Here is a 19,967-nt window from a genome sequence, read left to right as displayed (position 1 = left end):
CGGTTTTTTTGCGACTCCCTAGAAGCCGTCGCTGGAACCGACGGGACACACCCGGGAGTCACTAGAGTAAACAAACAAATAATCGGAAGGCACACTCGGGTGTGTTTACAGCGATAACCGATGCACTGCAGCTCTCTGTTGGCGCTAAAAGACGGGCGAGACGTGCAACGGAATGCACACCGGTGCTTGCTTGTTGTCCTGGTTCATGTTAAGCTGTCGCATACTGTGCCCGGAGGAGCAGCACACACTAGAAGCCTCGGGGCCCATTAATGAGCGGGGTCTTGTAGGCAAAGGCCCACAATGGCACGTTCGAGGAACCGCAAAATTTACAATTATTTAATCAATAGACGAGATAAACATCGACCGCCCAGCCGAGCTCCAAGTACGACCCCCCCTCCGGCGAGGGGGGATTGGCGGAGGGGTCAATCTGCGTTCGGTGAATGAATGCGGCGGATTATAAACCCTTCGGCCGGTGGCCCTTGGCCCGACAACTTGGAGGGAAAACTAAAATGCCAACGCAAGAGATATCGATCGGGAACCGAACGGAGATCGAAGCAGGAGTATTCCGGGGGCGGCGCCCGTCCGTGGCCGTTGTCGCTGCGATGCTATTCAATAGTCCCACAGGACGCGGCTAGGCCCTTCCAGGAGAGGTGTCTGCTTTACATAAAATATATCTAATTGCATTAATGAACGTTCTTGCTGCTGCTGTTGCTGTTGCTGCCAGTTGGTTGCCTCTCGGTGGGTGGAGCGGCGAAAGGAGCGGCCTGTTCACCGCAACCCTCGCCACCCCATCCCTGGCCAATTTATGCAGACCTCGTGCTTCGGGATGCGAACTCGCATTCGGCTTCTCGAGTTGTTACAACGCCTGCAAATTCTCAACACGTCACCGAAGCTTTAGGTCGGACGACGACCGGGACCGCCACCTTCCAGCGCTGTCCAGCTGTTGTCCAGTTCCGGGAGGGGGTGCCCAGAGTACCGAGTTTTCCGACCGAATGCACCGATCCGGACGGATGGATGGATCGGATCGGGCAGAATCCCGGCCCCGGCTCGCTTAGTCCCGCATACCTTCACAGGGCAAGGAATTACTTTGGACTGGTGTTTCATAAATACTGCTCCTGGCTGCGGCCAGGTTGTGACAGGGCTCCGCCATGCCGTGACAAACTCTCGGTTCGAAACGCCTTTGAAAACCTCTGACCCGGCAGGCAGCGCCCGATCGATACTCCCGGACCGGGACTCCCTTAGTCGGTGCCGTCGGGTGATGGTCCATTACCCGTCAGAACTTGCCTTCTGCTTCCAGAAAAAGGAAACGAAGAACTGGGTATGCAAAAGCGGCTCCTTCCCTAAACGCACTCGGTGCTGTGCCGTTAGCAGACCACCTTCCAATGGAGACTTGACAGTTGAACACAACCGCTGCGCTGCGCTGCTGTCGTTTTCCGGACGCCGCCAGCAGGTTATTGGCGAGTGTGTACCAAACAGGGAGCGCGACTCCTCCAACCTCACCCGGTTGGATAATGATGGCCACTGCGCCCACACGTGCTGCACTGCGCCTTGCGCTCCTTGCGCGTTACACACAGAACCCGAAGAAATGAAGAAGCCCGCCCGGAGGACGTCCTCTTTATTGACGGTGTGTTTCGTCTTATTCTTTGCCTGCGTCTTCTGGGGGCCAGAGGAAGGGCCATCGTCGACGGGGGAGGGACAGTTGTTAGAAACAAACCACTACACACGGCCACGACAACCACGAGAGTCTTGGCAGAGTCTTCCTGCGTCTCCTGCGCCACAGGACCCGCCGAAGAATAGAGAGTCCAAGAAGCAAAAAAGGAAAAGGGACTGTCACCGTCGGGCTCCTTGAGGAGAGCCCTAAACGGACGTGCAGAGATGCCGGTGCCGGTTTACACAAAACCGTGTGTGCAATGCCAGGTTCACAAGGAAGAAGCCTACAATGGGCGGCGGTGGCGGCGGACCGCGGGATGGCTTGTTTACGACAGCGCCCGCTCCCTGGAACCCACGGCGCGTTTAAGTGGGTCTGAAGAATGGCAATTTGTTGACTGGCGTAGTTCCATTCTCGGTCCGTTCCGCTTCTCTATTCTTTGCCCTCGCACGGCACAGGATAGTTTCCGTGGCATGCGTGTGAAGCATGCGATATGAAGCGACCCGTTTAACTACCGGTGGTTCGGCGGTTCCGGTCTCGGTAAGGGAATCGGCATTCTGGTTACGATTGAGTTGCGAGTGCAGGGCCCTGGGAATCGGCTCCGGTTCGATTTCCATTCCATCGCAGATCGGAGTCCTGGTGCCCAAAGGCACGTTTATCGGGGGGTTTGTATGCAGTTCTTACAAGCAGCACCGTTTACTGGCGATAACTTAACGGGTTAATCACATCGGTAGCCCTGAGACATCCTGAGATGCTTCCTGAAGTATGATCGTAACTTCCCGACGGGAGGGAGCTTCCGTTGGAGAAATCATTCAGACACCAGCAGGCTTAACTTCGTTACGCCGAGATGGTGTGCTGTAAATTACGCCCCGAAAAACCTACGGAGTCTCTGCGCTGCCTAAAGCAAATTAGTTTTCGCTTTACCAGGGGGGGCCTCGGGGCCGACTCAATAATTCACCGGTTCGATCCAATTGTGGCACGTATGAATCACTTGATACGTTTCAATTATTCCGGGGCCGCCTCCTCCGAAGGCGAATCCTCCACGCGGGTCGATGAATCAACCCGTCACAGCCCCCCTTTGGCTCCGATGATGTCGGGGTCCGGTCCGGACCTGAATCCCTGGAACCGCCCGGTGTGTGGGGTTGTTTAAAAATTCACCAAGGGTTCGGGTTCGGGGTTCGGGAAAATCTTGTTTACTAAATCTTCGCCCCTTTTGCTTCGGATCACCCTGATTTATGTGCCCCGCGCCAACAAACCTCCCGTCGGCCCCTCTCTCGGCCCCGCGGTCAAACAGGTGTGATGTGACCGTCGTTGTCCGCGTGGTGAAGAAATTTGATCGCTCCCCGGACTTACCTAGATTTCCGCTCGGAATGTACACGTTGCCGGACGGGGTCCGGACCAGACACGACGGTTCGAAGTCTACACCCAGCTCGGAAGGATTGCCGGTGACGCGTCCATTCATTCGATTCATGGTTGGGTTGCGCGGTGGTACATCCGGTGGAGCTGAAGGCGGAACTCCGTCCAGGAGACAGCCTGCGCCGGGAGAGACAGAGAAAGAAAACAACCGTTAGTTACGCACGTTACAGACACGTTAATTTGTTTCTTTATTTCGAATATGTTTATTGCCGCGAGAGGTCGCCATTTTGGAACTGTCAACTCCGGATGCAAGGACTCCGGACCGTGGCATGTGATAAGCTCGTAATATAATGTCGGCCGCGCCCCCCAGGACACACTCTGGTGACAGATCAAACATCGAACGTCGGGGTCGCGGGACCCGGCGTTACGTGCAGAGCTGCTGCTCGGGAAGCGAATCGAAGCGCGTGGCAATTGGCAGCCAAGTGACGTTAATTTGACGCATCGCACGCACAGCCAGCGAGCGAACGAGAGAGAGCATCTTCGAGGACGAGTGAGAGCGATTGCCCCGCAAGCGATCGAAGCGAATCGATTAACTCCGCGTGATACGCCCGCAAGGTATGCGGGCCGGGTGAGGCTCCAGTGTCATAATTGTATCCACTTCACTCCCGAGGTCCCGAGGGGAGGCCGTGCGCGAACGGGGTGTGTTATAATTGGTGTACGAACGGCGGTGTAGTCGGCAGGTGAAGTGAGCATCCCGACAATCCCTATATCTCTCTCGCATGTGTTATCATTCTCATCGTCGGCCTCATCATCAAGCAGGATGATGCTGGATTCCGACCGGCTGGCCGTGTCCGGGCATAAGCCCTGGAACCGCCGAGGACGAGTCCTGGTGGTCGTCGATCAAGGAGGTGATTTATGAAGTGCTGAGCTGGCAATCTTCCCACAATGCTAGCTGGACGCTGGGGCCCACAGCCCGCCGTGGTGTGCAATTCCCGGGACGGAAAGGGTCACGACGTCATTTCGACGAGCCCAGGAGCCTCCCGCCCCCCTGCACGAGAGAGGCCATTTTGTAGTGCGTGTGTCAGGTTTGATAATGCGATAAAGCAGCCAGCAGCAGCCACAACCGACGGGCCGGATTGGGCCGGTCCTGCGAGTGAGCGTTATAATGATTGTTATAATTTGCGTCTGACGTGTCTGGGCGGTCCCCGGCCCGCCGCGTCTGATGTCCTTTTCGGGGACCTGCAAGCCGACCGACTGGTGGCCGTTTTTTTTCGGACGGCCGGCCGGTCGGGGACCTGGATTCGAAAATTACCGTATCAGGAAAGGGCAACGCACCACCCGAGGCACCGGAGTTTATCCAAAATACCGGACATCAAAGGCAGAAACTAATCGAGTTGTCAACATTTGAGTTGCCGACTTTTTTGCGCCCAGCAAGCCCAACGACCCAGGATCCTAGCCATACGCCGTCTGTCGAAGGAGTTTGTCAACACAAACGTTCATTAATACTTGTCGGAGAGCTTTGAAGTGATGGAAAGAGCGGAACTCGACAACGAACCGGTGCGTCGCTTGCCCCCAAGTGCATCTCCTCATTAATTATGCATCCGTCTTGCATCCGCGCCCCCGGGACTGGGAAATATATTTTTTTATTTACTTTTTGGGGCAAATGCACATCAATTAAATAATTACTCTTCATCGCACTTCTGGCTGGCCGCGGGCCTCACGTGCCGTGCGTAACCGTGCCTCTAATTTAACGCTCGCCCGATGATGATGATGATGATGATGGTGGTGGCGGTGAACACAAATAATTTGACAACCTGTGCCCCGAGAGAGAGAGAGTGCGCGCGGTCGTTGGTTTTCGAGAGTCTTACTTCTCCGCCCCGGAGTTTAACGCAGGCCCCGGAAGTGAGAAATAAAATCCCACCACCTCACCCAGAAAATATCCCTGCCCAAAATGGCGCGGTGGAGCATAAAACCGGGAGGGTTCTGGAGCTGCACGTCAATTAGGCACACGGGGCACGTGGGGCACGGAGGCGAGAACTGCCACGGGTGCCCCATTAAAACTACTCTGATTTACGAGCCGAACGGAGGAAAAAGAAAACGCGAAAAGGCTTGGCGGCTTAGGGTTCAGGGCTTCCCGGTCCCGAAAAAAGGGTTATCAGCCCTCAGAGGTACGCCGCGGCAGAAGCCGAACGGGCGGCCGACAAACAAAACCGAGGAAAAACTACTCGCCAATTAACTTGGCACTCGACCACAGCAAATCGGCACTTCGGAATCCCTGGCCTGCCAGAGCCCGCCAAAGGGGGCCCCCGCCAGTAAGAGAGACAATATTTGCATAATTTATGGTAAATTATTTGAAGGAAATTTTATTAACCATATACGTCGTACCGGCGGAAGAAGGAACTGGACGTGCCGGACGCGCCCTAAGAGGTGCCAAACGGTCGGCGAGGAAGACAGAGAGAGCGAGAGAGAGAAGGAAGGAGAAGGGGAGCGATTTTTTATTTGTCTTGAGTCTCCAACCGAAGAGCACGCCATCCGCCATTAGAAATTGAAAGTATTCAACCCGTGGGTTGATGAGTAGTGAAGCCGAATTTCGAAAAGATCAAAAGAATTATGGTTTTGAAAGAAATGGCCTTAAATTGAGGGAAGAAGTTGCATTAAATGGCATCCTCTTTAAAGGCCTCATTTGTCAAGAATGGCCACGAAAAAAAGGAATATTTTGCGAGGTTTTTTGCTGAGTGAAAATTTGTTGTTTGATTTAGCTCCATTACTTATTAACCGACTGGCTACGCAAACAAACGCCCGAAACTCTTCGAAGGACCAGGAACAGCACCGGGACCGAGGACAGGAATGTTGCGGCCCATAAAATACGTAATGCTTGCCCGGTCATTTATCTTTCCTCATCTTCGTTTCGTTTGGTGAAGAGGAGGCCGCCGCCGACCGGCTGAAGGCGCAGTTCATCAGCGAGCCTCGGGGCCAAGGAAAGGCTACCCGATGCCCGGTGTCCCCGTAAAAAAGGATGTCCCTTTCGCTAAGGACCGTGCGCTGCTAAACGGGGCAGCCGTGGATTTGGCATCGTAAAAAGCGTCGTTAGGATCAATATTTTCGGCCGCGCCGCACCAGCAGACGGGCCATAAAATTAGTTTAAAAGTGTAGGTAAATTGAAAAAGTCCCTTTCTGACCCGTGGCTCCGGTCCAGGAAGTGCCACCATAAAGCCATCACCCGGAGGCCGAGCGCCGGCTAATAAGAAGCGATAAAAATGCTGACCAGGACGCCCGCCGTCTCGCCTGTTCCCGGGTCCGTGTTATCCTCGCGTCCGGGGCACGGCACAGGACACGGAACCTGCGCTCAGTCATCGGCCGGCCATGTGTTTATGAATATTCATCGGAAAGTAAAATGTATCTGCTTTCTCTCGCTGCACATCTCACCGAGCATCACTCTCATGTCTTTGGTGTGTGTCCTTGTCGGGGACGAGCGAGAAGAAGTCGAAAAAAATCCGATGACCTTCCGGTTTGAAACGAGCCCAATTGCGAGCCACGATAAAACGCAACCAAAAATATAAACATGAAACGATGGGCCACTCTCGCCTCAACGTTCGTCATCTCGTCCCGGATTTAATCGCACGGCCCCACAGACATCCCCGCCCAGAGGGGTGTCCAGAGCAGAGGGCCTGTGGGTTCGGGCGAGCGCCACAGTTTATGAGCCGAGCGTTTTACGGCCACCGCCGGCAGCACTTAGCGGAGCAGCCTAAATCGTGCCGGAATAAAATGTGTTCCACCAATGTGTAGTAATGTCCCTCGGAAGGACTCGGAGATGAGCCAAATCGCCCTGCTACACATCGCATCTCTTGTGATCTGCGAATCGGAACAGAGAGCGTTACAAAACGTAGCCGAAAATGACGGAATGGGAGCTCATTTGTGTTGGGCCGGCAATAAAGCGACGTTTATTAATCCTTCTCCGCCGAAACCCTGCGATCGTCACCCTGTGTAATGGTTGTTAAAAAGCTGCACACATTCCGGATGTTGTTCCGGATGTTTCCCCGTTGAGATTTTGCCCTCCGCCCTTGAGGCGTATTCGAATTCGCAGTCGTAAAATGATTAGGAATGCTTTTTAATGGTTTATCGCCGCGCTTGATTCGGGGGGTTCGGGGCCACATAAATCCGAAGCCGAAGCGAATTCGATAGACGCGGACAGACAGCGAACTGCGGCCGGCACGAGCGAATCGTCACAAATCACGTCCGGTTTTTGGTGGCCATTGGGAGCCGAACCAACAAAAAAAAACAGCCACACGGAAAATAGCTGGGCAATAACTCAATCAGTTAAATCCCAATTTGACTTCCGTTCCGAGCAACCATCGGCCATCAGCCAACGTTTTTTTCTTTTTCCTTTAAATCCCTTAACCCGTAAAATTTAACCACCGGAACATATTGTAGCGCGCCCGCTACGGTGCGGATATTGTTAATGGGAGTCTTCCCGTTGCAAAGCAGCGATCTACGCGGATGTCCCCAGGAAGCTTCCGTTGGCTTCCTTCCGACGGCGGGGCTTCGCGCGTCAAACACGATGCGATAGGCATAACCGAAGAGAGGTCACCGAGGAAGGCAGAGTGAGCGAACGGAAACAGAAACACATAAATAACGCCGCCACGGCGCGAAAGGACCCCAACAGAGCCGAACGGAGGTGCGACTTCGGGCGTTTTATTTCACCTCTCCACCCGGGGTTATGCATATGAGGCGCGCGGAGACAATGTGACCTTCGCCGGGCAGAGGACACCCGGACGGCCGCGGTCGGGCTTCCGTCAACACGCAAACACACGTTGCTGTTGCCACCTCAAGTGTTTGACACAGGTTGTGCCAAACAACGTTTATGGCCCGCCCCTGCCCTGGCTCCCGGACGGAAGTCGCGACCGACTTCCCAATATTCCCGCGCCTTCCGCGAAGTCGTTGCGCTTGGGGCGCGCTCAATAAATACCACACGCGAGTACCAAAGTGGTGCCATAAAATGTCGCGCCCCTATTCCCAAAGGTCCCACGCCCCAAGAATGGGTTACAGCCCGGCGCCATTTTATAGTGCCCCTCGATAAAGCGACAATATGGAGATGGATCCGCCAGGGAGCCAACGCCGTGCCGACGCCGTGGAGTGGCCGATAAGTTTTACGACCCGGCCGATGGAATCGAAATGAAAAGAAACAATTTTCGTCGGCTTCGCTTGGTTCTGGGGCGCACTTTTTAAAATATTGCCCCACCGGAGAAGCTCCCCGAAGAGAGTGGGCTCCAATCTGATTTAATCCTCGGAGACCGGAGCGAGCCCAATATGCTAACCACGTCATTACGGAGGGCCAGTTGGTCCCCGTCCAACAGAGCGCGAGACACAGAACTGACAGTGGATCGGTTTTTTGCGGTATGGTTTTTAATCGCCTCGCCGGTTTTCCGTTCGCCTATTGGGAAGGGAACTCGGTTTGGAAAATCAAGAAATCTCTTCTCTCGCTTCTTTTGGCAGCATCACATCGACCGCTGGAAGCATAATCACCCTGGCGCCACCCGATCGACGGATGGCAGGACATCGATCCGGAGCCGAAGCTTGGCAAGTGTTGCGAGTTGGCAAATGCGAAACGCCGGTCGGATTACGTCCTGTGGGGCCAGCACCACCCGCCACACGGGCGCAGCCTCTGTATGATGGATATTTTTATCCTTCCTCCTCAGCGCGGGTCCAAGTTTTCAGTTCAGTTTCTGCGTCATTCAAGACGCCGCCTGTTTTTTCCCTATGGCCAGTTTGTGTTCGCGGAGGAGTTTGTTTCCATTTCATGCACGATTTAGTGTCGGGAATTTGCTGCCAGCGGAGTCATATCGCGACCGGAGCGCTGGCCAGTGACGACGACGACGACGATGCTGTTAAATGATCCGCGACAAAATCTCGACCCGCTCGACGTCAACTTTTCGGTCAATGCTAGTATAGCTTGCCAAACTGCTGCTAGAGTGTCGGGTTTTTGGTGGATGCGGATTCGCGAAACTTATAGCCCGCGTCATGGCAGGCACTAGGCCACCGCTCTGTGTGCTTGTCCTCTTTCTTTCGGTCGTTGGCCGGTTTATCGGTGGCCGCTTTACGATGGGTGCCGACCGACCGACCGACCCGATGATGTAATGGCAGTCACAGTAGCAACATCAAGTCGAAGCAAAAATCTGAAAGGATTTATAGTGGCCACGGTCCGTTTTTTTCGATGGTTCTGGGGGGAACACCCGCACGAAAAAGTGACCCCAAAACGGTCACTTTCGCCAGAGGTTTTTTACGACCAACTGCTTGGAAGAGAACATCCTTTCGAAGCGAGGGCAAACCAATGGCGCGGATTTACGCAACGGACACCTACGGGATCCAAGAGAGCACGGATTCGACACCACGGATAATGGAAGGATACACACATTTTCTATTAATCCCCGTGTTCATTATCCATGTCCATGTGTCTGGTGTTTCTGGCTTTACATTTGCGGCATCAAAACCTCGTTACGTCACGACGAGCGGGCGAGAGTGAGCGAGGCGGACCTCCAACTCTAATCGAGAAGGTGACATAAGACACGGAGGAGTCCACGCTCCACAGGTTCGAAGGTGTGTAGTTGGATCCACGAAACCGGTGGGCGCCAGAACCGACGGAGACTGGAATGCCGTGGGAGCCGTGGGAACGCGGAAGCAGAAAAGTCAGAAGCTACATGACAATGTCATTGTCGTGCGAAGACACCGGCAACTGTTTTGTGCGCCTCGGCTTTTTGCCGCCAGCGCCGGGCTGGGCTGGGCCGGCGCAGGGCCGGGTGTACATTAAGACGTCCACCGGGCCCTCTCCTTCTCCGTGGCCATGGCCAGACCCCGATGTTGCGCTGCCAGCCAACATTGTTGTCCTATCCACATCATTCTCACCTCACGCGCGCTCCGCTCCGTCCGCTCGCAATCTCGTACTCAATGTTCTGCTCGTTGGCGAAACAAACGATCCTTGATATCCCTATTCGGGTGGGGGCGGGCGTCCACGAGGGCGGCGACGGCGGCGGCGGCGGCTGCTATTTTGTACTTGACTTAATATGTCGCCCCGGCCCGCAAAAAGGACACCATTCACCGCATTCGCACAAGGACACACGGAGGACATCGCGCAGCGCACACTCGTCGGGACTCGTCCTGCACATTGTTTTCTTCATTTTCCGCTCCAAGATAATATATTTCGGGGCTGGGCGCGGCCGGAGGTGGCTTTGGCATTTTCCGCAAAAGGGCAGAGCCTCACCTTCGGTGGGTCGGGGAGAATGCGGTGGACACGGTTGGCGTGGTTGAGCTATTGCCGGACGAATCGCATATTCGAAGTCCTATCGAGGAGCGAACGCCTTTCGCCTTTTCCCAGCGGATTCCCACGTCGCCATCGGACATCGGGCGGAGGGCAACAAAAAGAAAGGACGAACCAAGACAGCTAACGAAGATTTGGACCGGAAAAGATAAGCCCAGGTTTCTCGGGGTGGTGGTGCCCACCCGGATCGAACCTGCCACTTGCCGTCGACGAAACAATCTGACGACTCAGGATCCGGTCCCTGGCGCAGTGGCCGAAGAAGCATGGCAAAAATCCAAACAAAGTGTGTCTCGAGGGACTTCAAAGCGTTCGTTGGGTGGAAACCCTCGTTCGGTGTGAAAGGGCCGGCCATAGCACAAGGATTGGGGTGTTCGATCACCCGGACACATACACCTACTCAAGCCGGTGCGCCATAATTCGTTGTGGGAGTCCTGGTTTAATTTATGTCAAGTGCGCCCAGTGGCTCTCGGGAGTCCTTCGCCTTTGGAGCTGGACCGGGAGCCATCTGAGAAATCGATCCCAAATCGAACGGATGCCCTTTCGCCTCGACACAACAGGGTCACATTCTTACAAGCTCTCGAGGATGCCCGGCCACGTGAGGGTCCTGCTGAAACGCAGAGGGAACGTCATAAAACACGGCCGTTGCGAGCGCCCGGTGGGGTCGTTTAGCTGTCGGCCCATCTTCCGTCCGTATGGTCAGCTCCCTAGGATATCGGTTTGCACGTAACCGGCCTTTTTAGGTCCCGAAGAACCATTACCAGGCGGCCTCGGGATCTCGGGCGCCGGAATGATCCAATAAACAGGAATCTTTCTTGACTCGTTTATAAGACCCGCAAGTCGGACCTGTCGGGGTCGGGCGAAAAAGGTTCCAGAAATCCCACGCCCGGTGCTGACGCCATTCCATTAGCATCGGAGGAGGTGCCAGATTCTTCGACCACCCAGCCAGAGGGCCACCGTGCGTCAGATGTCAAGGCTCACCACCGGTTCCTTCTCCCGTCTGCGGCAGGTGCGCACTCCGGGAGAATAATAAAAATATTTTGTCACCTTTATGTAAGACGCTCGAGAACGAACGAGGATATTAAAGACGCCACGCACACTTTCGCCGCTTCGGTCCGGGCCTCGGCCTGCGGGCCTGCGTGTGTCTTCGATCATTTGGACAGTCACGCCACGCCAGCCACGCCAGCAGCCCCAGAGAAGGACCCCGGGAAGGAAGAGAGAGCGACAACAAAATGGAGGAATGATTTTTATGAGCACCCTTTTTAAGGGACCGTGCAGCAGCGTGACGATGCGATGGCCGTTTCGATGAAAGCCGAGCAGAGGACCCGGCTCCGGGGTCCGGGGTCTCCTCTTTCGGGTGTCACGCTGAGTCTGTTATTATATTTTAATATGACTCCAACGCCCCCAAACGCCGGCCCAAAAGTATTCCAAGGGCCATTGTTCTCCGATTCGGTTCGGTTCGATTTCCGAGCCGAAGAAGAACTGAAGGTAATAATTATGCGCCCAACACAGAAAGCCTGGACACCGAGCGCGCCCACGGACGTCAAGGTATTCCGGGTTCATTACTTCTCCGCACCGTCGGAAGCGTTCCGGAGCTGAACAGAACAAGAACTGGTTGCGAGGCAAAACAATACTTTCTTCAGCATTTCCGCCAGTCCCATCCCGTAAAAGGGCCAAGCGATTAACTAACGGCCACCGGGAGCAAAGAGAGCAGCAAAGTCCCCGCTTTCCCACAGAATCGTTGGCACGACACTCGTCGTTGTTGAATATTCTCTCGTGGCAACTCCAGTCGGATCGGACATTATATTCCACGGTCCGGGAGCAGGATTTACATGCGGCTCAAGTTGTCCTGCAGTAGTCCCGGACACGGACACACACGCGCGGCTCAGGGAAGAATTGACAATAGAACCCACCCGGTGGTGGTGCATCCACAAATCCCTCCGCTAAGCGCTCCCCGTTCTTCTGTCGCACGGTGGGCCTTGATATTGTCATCACCCTGCCGATCGATTTCTTGGCCGCTCTTGGAATCCAATTTTCCGCCAAACATGGCAACACGACCGACCGGCACACGACGCTCTGAATACTCTCGGCACGCAACGGGCGCGCCTTGCATGGCGAACGTATGCGCCGCCGTCCCTAACGGCCCGCCGCATAAGTGCCGAGTGCAGAGAATTTAATATAAATGCAAAGAATAACAACTAAACAACCCGCCATCCACCTCCGCCAGACAGGAGAATGAATAAACAATCCAACCCGGGCGGTCGGTCCTGGCTGACGCTCACGGTTCGGGGGCCCGCGAATTCGCAAATCAATGAACAAAAACCATCATTAGACGGGACGGGACGGCCGGGCGGTGGCTAATTGAAAGGTATTCGGTGCTTGACGTCCCTCGTTCCACCGGGTGAGGGTGTTGCAGGAGTCGCTGTTGCTGTTCGCAGGGTCAGTGGAGTGCAGAAAAAATCAATTTCCCTATCGGGGAAACCAGCATGATGCAACCAGCGGCGGATATGGATGTTTCTGGATTAGTGGAGGTGATTTCGGTACAAGGTTCTGGTCGAGTCCACTCAAGTCCAGCGGACCAGGAATCCTGGACCTAAAGAAGATGGCTATCTTGCAGCCAGCAGCTTCACAACAGAATTGTAACCCAAGGGCCGAGGCCTCCAGACGGCTCACCCATCCCTCGACTGGGTTCCCTTTTTCGGTTTCCCGGCCGATAGGCCGCAGGTCCCGACCGGTCCCTCGTCCTCGTCCGAAATTGAACAATATAATAACAATAATAAAGATGATAAGCGTAGTTGTAGTTTATGTTGGTGGCCACCATCCCTCGCTACTTTGCCAGGGAACTTCACCTCACGAAGCCGGTCCTCAGAAAACCGCCGGTCCCCACCGGTAGCTCGCGGTCCGGGCACAAGTTTTTCCCTTTTTGGGAAAATCCCAGACATGGGAGCCGCGCTCGGGAACCAGAAATGGGCACAGAGAGAGGACGCTACACCCGGACTGGGGGACTTTATGCTGCAACAACGTTCGGACACACTCTGGCTCTCCGAATGCTGGATTTCATTCTTTCGCTCCTCCACTTTTTTGCCCGTTTCTCCGACACAATGCGCCGAGAGTGCACACGGGGCAAAAACGGGACGCCGTGCCTAATGTCCGTGATCCGCTGCAGCAGCAGCAGCATCGACAGCGTGACGCAACGCGCTCCGGCAACGTGTACGAATTTCAAGCTCTGTTAAAAGCCGGCAGCACACGCGGCGTGCCTTCCACGTGCATTCGCCACGGAAGCTCAATTTCCAGGAGCGCGGCCCCTAGCGTTCGAGGTGCAGCATCCTGCGGCGGCCCTGCGTGAAAGTGAGAGACAGGCGCCGGGTTGCAGTAACAGCACCGGGGGCACGTCCTGTCCGTGCGCGCGTTTGAAACGTGACAACGAAAGTCATGTCACGTGCTAAAGTAAACCTTCACCAGCAGCCAGCAGGACCCTGGACCGGCAAGGATTGAAAGGTAAAAAATGGCAAGTGTGTTACGGTGAAGCTTACGCGGACATCATCATCTGTCAGCGGAGCGGACCGACGGGTTTGCATTTTCCAACGCCCGGCGAGGACGGCGACAAAAGTCGCTACAAAATGGAGACCCGCACACATACAGAGGACCATTTAACCCCCCGGGGCGCCGCCCCCGGGAAACCGGAAACCGGCGAGCACCTTTTGGGGAGTGCGCACTGCACATGACAGTTCTCGGCCCTGGCAGGCGCGGGCGCGAACTTTATCAAACCCTCATCAAACAGCTGCCAGGATACGGCGTGGTCAACGCGAAAGGGGTTATGGAGCCTTCCGAGAAGTTGCGGGCGCGAAACTTTGAGGTCCACCAATCTCCTGCTGCCCTGTCAAGCGGGGCGCAGGCCACGCAGTCCCCCGATTGACACCTTTGACAGGTGGACAAAACCCGATCATCTTTTACATGACAGCTAACCCCCGGAAAGGCCGGGATTCCGCGCAAACCGTGGGGCATCTCATTTCCGTCAAATTTGGCCAACGGTTCTCGATAAACTCGATCCACTCGGCGACTCGCCGACTCGAGGAGGTCGTCGAGCCCTTCTCAAGATGTGGTGCCAATCAGTGGCCCTCTAATCGACCACCGGATGCCTGTCGAAGGTCCCAGTTGTCTCCTGCGAAAGTATTCCCCTGGGGGAGAGCTTGTTGGGTGCCTACCTTGGAGAAGTCTTGGCGTCTCCAAAACAGGCCGGCGGCCGCCGTCTTATCGTGGTGGCTCGAGCGATCGATCGATCGAAAAGACCCAGACCCAGATTGGTAATTCCGGTCTTGTCCGCACGGACAGGATTCCCACGGGAGGCATGCACGGCATGTCGCAATTCCCCGGGATGTGTGTCCTCGTCAATGCCGCCTTTTGGGGGCCTCCCGGCCACACATCGCGGGGTGAGAAAAAAGTCCCAACTACGCGGCTTGCATTAGTTGGCGCGCGGCGGCTCCCAGGTGACAGCTATTAATTATCGTCGTCGTCGTCGTCGTTGTAGTTTGTATGCAGACCTGGCCGGCCGGCCGACCGTTCAATATCGACCCCCCTCAGTCCGGTCATTATATGACCCCCCTCTATCTGCCACAAAAACCGGAGCCTCCAAGGTCCAGTAAGGAGTGTGTCCGTCCCGCGGCGTTGGGTCACGTGCACTTCTGTTCTCGGTCGCCGAGAGGTTTAAAAAGGAACAACAAAAGGAGCGACTCGATACAAAAAAAAAACAAACAGCATCAAGAATGCAGAGAAGCGAACGCAAGGCAAGGGTATGGCACCAGACGACGGCGACGACGACGGTCACAAAACTCCTCGAGGCCGCTCCTTTAGCGCGCGCGATTTGTTCAATTCTTTTGGGGAATGTTGGCCGCCGTCGCACGGAAGCCGTTCTCGGTCCGTTTTTAATGAATTCTGTTTGTAATTGAGGCCGACGCGGGGTTGTGTATGCTGCGTTCAGAATTTCATTGAAGCAACACCGCTGGCTCGTGTCCCGAGCGAGAAGTCAATTTATTCCCGTCCTCACGGACCTCCTGACAATGGAGAGCTCGGCGGCCGCGGTGCGTACAAGAAGCCCGCCAGAGGTTGATAAGGTTTGCCTGGGTATGCTCCTCACAGTGTCGTTGAGTAATCCCCGGTGGAATCGGAAATAACAAGAATCGCGCACGCGGTAATGCAACCTGGCCGTACCTAGTACAGCTCGGTAGATGACAACACGGGGAAAAAAAGGGACAACAAATGCCTATAGAAATTTACAAATAAGTCCAACCCGCTGGCTGGCTGGCTGGTTGGCTCCCCAGGTCTGGAAACTTTCTGGAGTACTTCTTTCCACGCCGCAACTACGCGGTGTGCCTGGGAGAGCTTACAAACTGCCGACCATAAATTTCAGGACGAGGGCCCCCGATGCCTCCCGGCTGGAGCCGGGCTTCCAGCACGGAGACAAACTCCGTAGCAGACGGTGATCCCCGAACCGGATTATCGCCACAGTGCGCTCAATCGCTCCGGTGGCTCCCTGGGGGATGGCGTTATCAGAATAATTATGAACAAGGTGGTCCTAGGTTTAAAGGCAAGTCAGCAGCCAAAACCGGAGCCTCCTCGAGGCTCCGTCGATGATGTAACACCGCCACTCGAAACTGTGGAACGGAACGGACCTATCTTCCCTATGCCATCGCCACAACCATTAAGGCGCACTGGAATGCAAGAAAAGGGATTCCGAGGTTACCTTTGGGGGGCCAGGTATCGGCTAGAAATCGCTCTCCAAGTCCCGTCCCAAGATTCGGAATCCGAAGGAGGAAGGCAAAGAAACCGAACCGAAGCTCCCTGGAGGATTCCGTTTGTTCCGGGGAAGAAAAGGTTGATTGCATTTTTTGCTATCCTTGCTCCACCATGCGGAGGGGCTTTCGATCTTCAAACGGACGATGATGGAACACGCGACAACGACATCGCGATTACGGAACGTGAACGTCCAAACCCCGGACCCGAAAAATTTGATAAAAATTGATTTCTATTTATTTGTTTTCGGGTACAAACCTCCTTCGGAAGGACGGCGACCGGCGGCCAAGGCATGGAGAGCACACACAGAGAAAACACATGTGTGTTTATTTATTTACAACATCCCGAAAGGAGTCGGGTTCCCCCGGAACCCCCCGGTAGCCGCAATCGGATACAATCGGATCAAAAGTCCGGCCATTCGCCCGTTCGGACATCGTCGACCGTCCTGGCGTCGTCCTGGCGCTAGAGAGAGCGTTTCGTTGGAAACTGTTAACCTTCACGCAACCGTGATCATGTCCCGGGGACCGGACTGGCTGCGCCTTGCATTATTTATTGACTTTTTTGTGTCCTTTGGCGTGCCGGGAGATTAAAGATAGCAGCCCTGGCCAACCTTAGCGGTAAGTTTGGCGATGGCAAATTGAATTCCGTTCAACCGTTCGGGAAGGGAGGCGTACACTGGCTGGCACGCGCGCTCCCTCTATGCGGAGCGTTAAAGAAATTGCTTCCCGATACAGCTACATACGGAACTTCTTGGCGAGGAACGACGACGGAAGAATCACTCTAGGCCGGGTTGGGCCGAGCACCGAGGATTACTGATAAATGGCGAAAAAGATTACCGCTTGTCACAATATTTGAACAGATTAGTTCACTTCATTTGGTCTTATTTTCGTTACATTTTGCACGAAGGGGGAACGATATTTTCGGGCTCAAGGATGGGTTATCGGCAACGCCGCAGCACTGCTGTCGTCCGAGTACGTTGCCCTTTTGGCGCTAGGCTAAGGACCCTCACGAAAGGGGAGCCTTTGAGCGAAAGGAAAGCACCAGGCAAGCGTTCGGTCCGCCTGCAACATGTTGTACAAATTTAACTGCCGTCCGTTTGGGCGACTACAGCGGACAGTAAACGCGCGATAAATGGTGTAAAAACAGGGAACAAACATCACAAACCGTGGCGTAAGAGTAGAAAATTGCAGGCATTAACGGCCACCGGGTGTAACGAACAAGGAACGGGACATTACGAGACAGCACACAGAAACAGAACATATGAAAAAAAAAACAACATTCCAGAAGAAGGTGAGTTGAGAAAAACTGTGACAAAGTGTCGAAGAAGTAGAGAAAGAAGTACCGAAATGGAGTTCGCAAGTCGCAAGAAAGCACGATGCCAGAGAAGGGTTGGTACTTTTGGGGCACCATCTAAATAAAACAACCGTTGAAGAAGGGGAAGAAAAACAATAGAACAAAGACACAGAAAAGACAAACGTACGCTAGAAAGCAATACACACTCACCCATACTGGGAACATTGTGGGAGCAATTTTTTGTGTGGAACTAAAAGCTACGCGATCGGGAAAATTGAACTGCAGACTATCGAGAAGTCGGCCAATTGGTCAATTGACGTGACTACTATTCTATCCGGTTCAACCGGTCCAACCACGGTCCTAATTATTAGTACTCTCTCTCTCTCTATCTCGAACCAAGAGTGTCGATTAACCCGGAAGACGCCGATGGTCCTGAACGATCCACGCTGCACACGGCTCTATATCTTTACGCCTCACGAATACGAACCTGCAAAGGGAAGAACAGAAAAGAACGAGGTTAGCTCCTCTGGAATTTCAACACACATTAGTGGGCACTGCATAAATGAAATGTCACCTCCATAGGGGTGGTAACGGGGACCACGGGTCCTACCACAAACACACGCGGAACCCGGACCGTGACAAGCTGCATATTTACCCACCAAATGAAGCTCGCACCGTAAGTGCGCGGTGCGCTGGGTGTAATGATATTACAGAGCGTCCCCAAGAAGCTGGCCCAGGAAGGTCTGAAGAAGGCGTACGGACGGCCACCATAAGGCCCGTACGAAAGGAAGTACGGCGAAGATGGCGAAGAATATTGTCTATTGTCTTGCGATAATTGAGTCTACGCGCAAGTCGCGAGTACCTCCCTGGACCCTGGAGGCCCCCACCGACCAGAGGGCGCCACCAGCGCCTGGTCCCAACAACAACAACCCCACTGCCACATTCTTGCCCATTGTTTGTTTTCTTTGCTCTTTCATTGACCCCGAGCAGGGCTGAGGCGGGTCCACTCTGTCGCATCAACCCGCACGGGACCGGGACACGGACCAGCAGTTCGTAAGTGCGGTTCGCGCAGCAACGGAAGAGGACACAGAGGAGCACCAGCCCACCCGCCTATACCGGGCGGGGAGGGTAATGGATTGTTCCCCTTCTTGGGTCTGTGCTCTGTGTAGCTGCGGTCGGTTAATTGGTTCGATTTACGCAATAATAGTAATCAAAATGCTTCTTCGCGGACACGAAGCGGGAGCGACTTGGCGACTGCTCCTGAGCGGACGGCCACCATCGCCGGGCTGGGGCGTATGGAAATTTCGATCCGAAAACTTGACATCGCAAGCAGGGTGCAGATAACAGGGCCAGCCCCTTGGCGGCGTATTAAATTAGACCCGAATAACAGGCAATTAGACGTAGAGTTGCGAGTTGCGACCCACGGTTGCCATCCAGTTCGCTTTCTGGGTGTCTTTTTCCGTCCGGATCTGGAATTCGCCAAATGCCGCAAATACTGCTCTAGAGTTTCGGTTTCCAATCAGGACCTCGCGACGACTTCCACTACGAAAGGATTATGATTTATTGGAGTGGAATGACATTTGGCCGTTGCCACCAAAAAGGAGTGCGCTCTGGTGGTGGGGTCCCTTAGCGACATTTGTTTGAATTGCCGAGGGCCAAGAAAAAGGAGACTAACAATTGCCGTCTGACAGAGCAATCGGTGGGATCTCCTACGCGCACTTAACCTCCGCACCGCACACTCGGCACACACATGTCAAAAGGGTCACCCCGGGGTTTTCGTATTCATCTTTCCTTCCCGAGGGGGGCGGGCGTCCTCTTTGGAGCGCGATTCACATGATTTATCGATTCACCGGCCGGGACCGACCGGGTCGTCTTGAGAAAATTACAATATAATACAATTTATGAAATATGTTTGCTTTTGACCGACCTAACCCGTCAGGATGTGGCCGTCGTCTGCTTCCTTAAATTAGGCATACCTTTGTTGCAGGCTTTATTTGGCTTTCAATGGCCGTTTGTTTGAGGTCGGACTCGGTGGCGCGATGGCGCATAAATATACGCACACATTTTTCCCACCCGTTTCTCGTGGCGGTCCTTTCGTCCGTTTATTGGCCGTCTTCGTATCTAGTGGTGCTGGGAAAACCAACCAAGCTCTCCACCGTGTCTCGGGGGATTGCCTCGGCTCGGAGGGCGATAAATCTTGCCCCAAACGGGCCATTGATAGAAATGTCAAAAACAAATGGGATGTTGCGGCTGCAAAATGGTCGCGGTTCTCCAGCGTGCGGTTTCACTAGTTCCCGGCGGGAAGTTGTTTTCCGGCCAGCTTCGTTTGATTAAGTGTGTGAAATTAACGAACGATACAGCCCCCATTGCAGGCGACCAAAAATGGTGGCCAGACAACAGCTCACTTCTCGATCCACTCCAACTACAAGAAGAGATGCTCCGGGGACTGCTATTTCTGGACTCGCTGGTGGCGCACACTGAACGTGCCGACGAGGTTGAAAGGTTGAGAAATTTTGAAGTAGAACCGCCGCCACTCACTAATCCACGCGTGTTGATCCGCAGCTTGTAAAA

General features: G+C 54.4%; 1 protein-coding gene across 1 annotated transcript in view; it reads right to left on the bottom strand.

Annotated features, from left to right (window-relative positions):
* The window catches only part of LOC131205661 (teneurin-m), a 126,841-nt gene that overhangs the window by 79,514 nt on the left and 27,360 nt on the right, over positions 1–19,967 (bottom strand). The window contains exon 2 of the mRNA XM_058197861.1: positions 3,002–3,181. Within this exon, the coding sequence (XP_058053844.1) occupies positions 3,002–3,181 (180 nt within the window). The remainder of the gene's footprint in view (positions 1–3,001; positions 3,182–19,967) is intronic.

The sequence above is a fragment of the Anopheles bellator genome, chromosome 1 (genome assembly GCF_943735745.2).
Source record: "Anopheles bellator chromosome 1, idAnoBellAS_SP24_06.2, whole genome shotgun sequence".
NCBI lineage: Eukaryota > Metazoa > Arthropoda > Insecta > Diptera > Culicidae > Anopheles > Anopheles bellator.
Note: the sequence above shows the minus strand (reverse complement) of the source record. Positions and strands in the feature narration are given on the sequence as shown.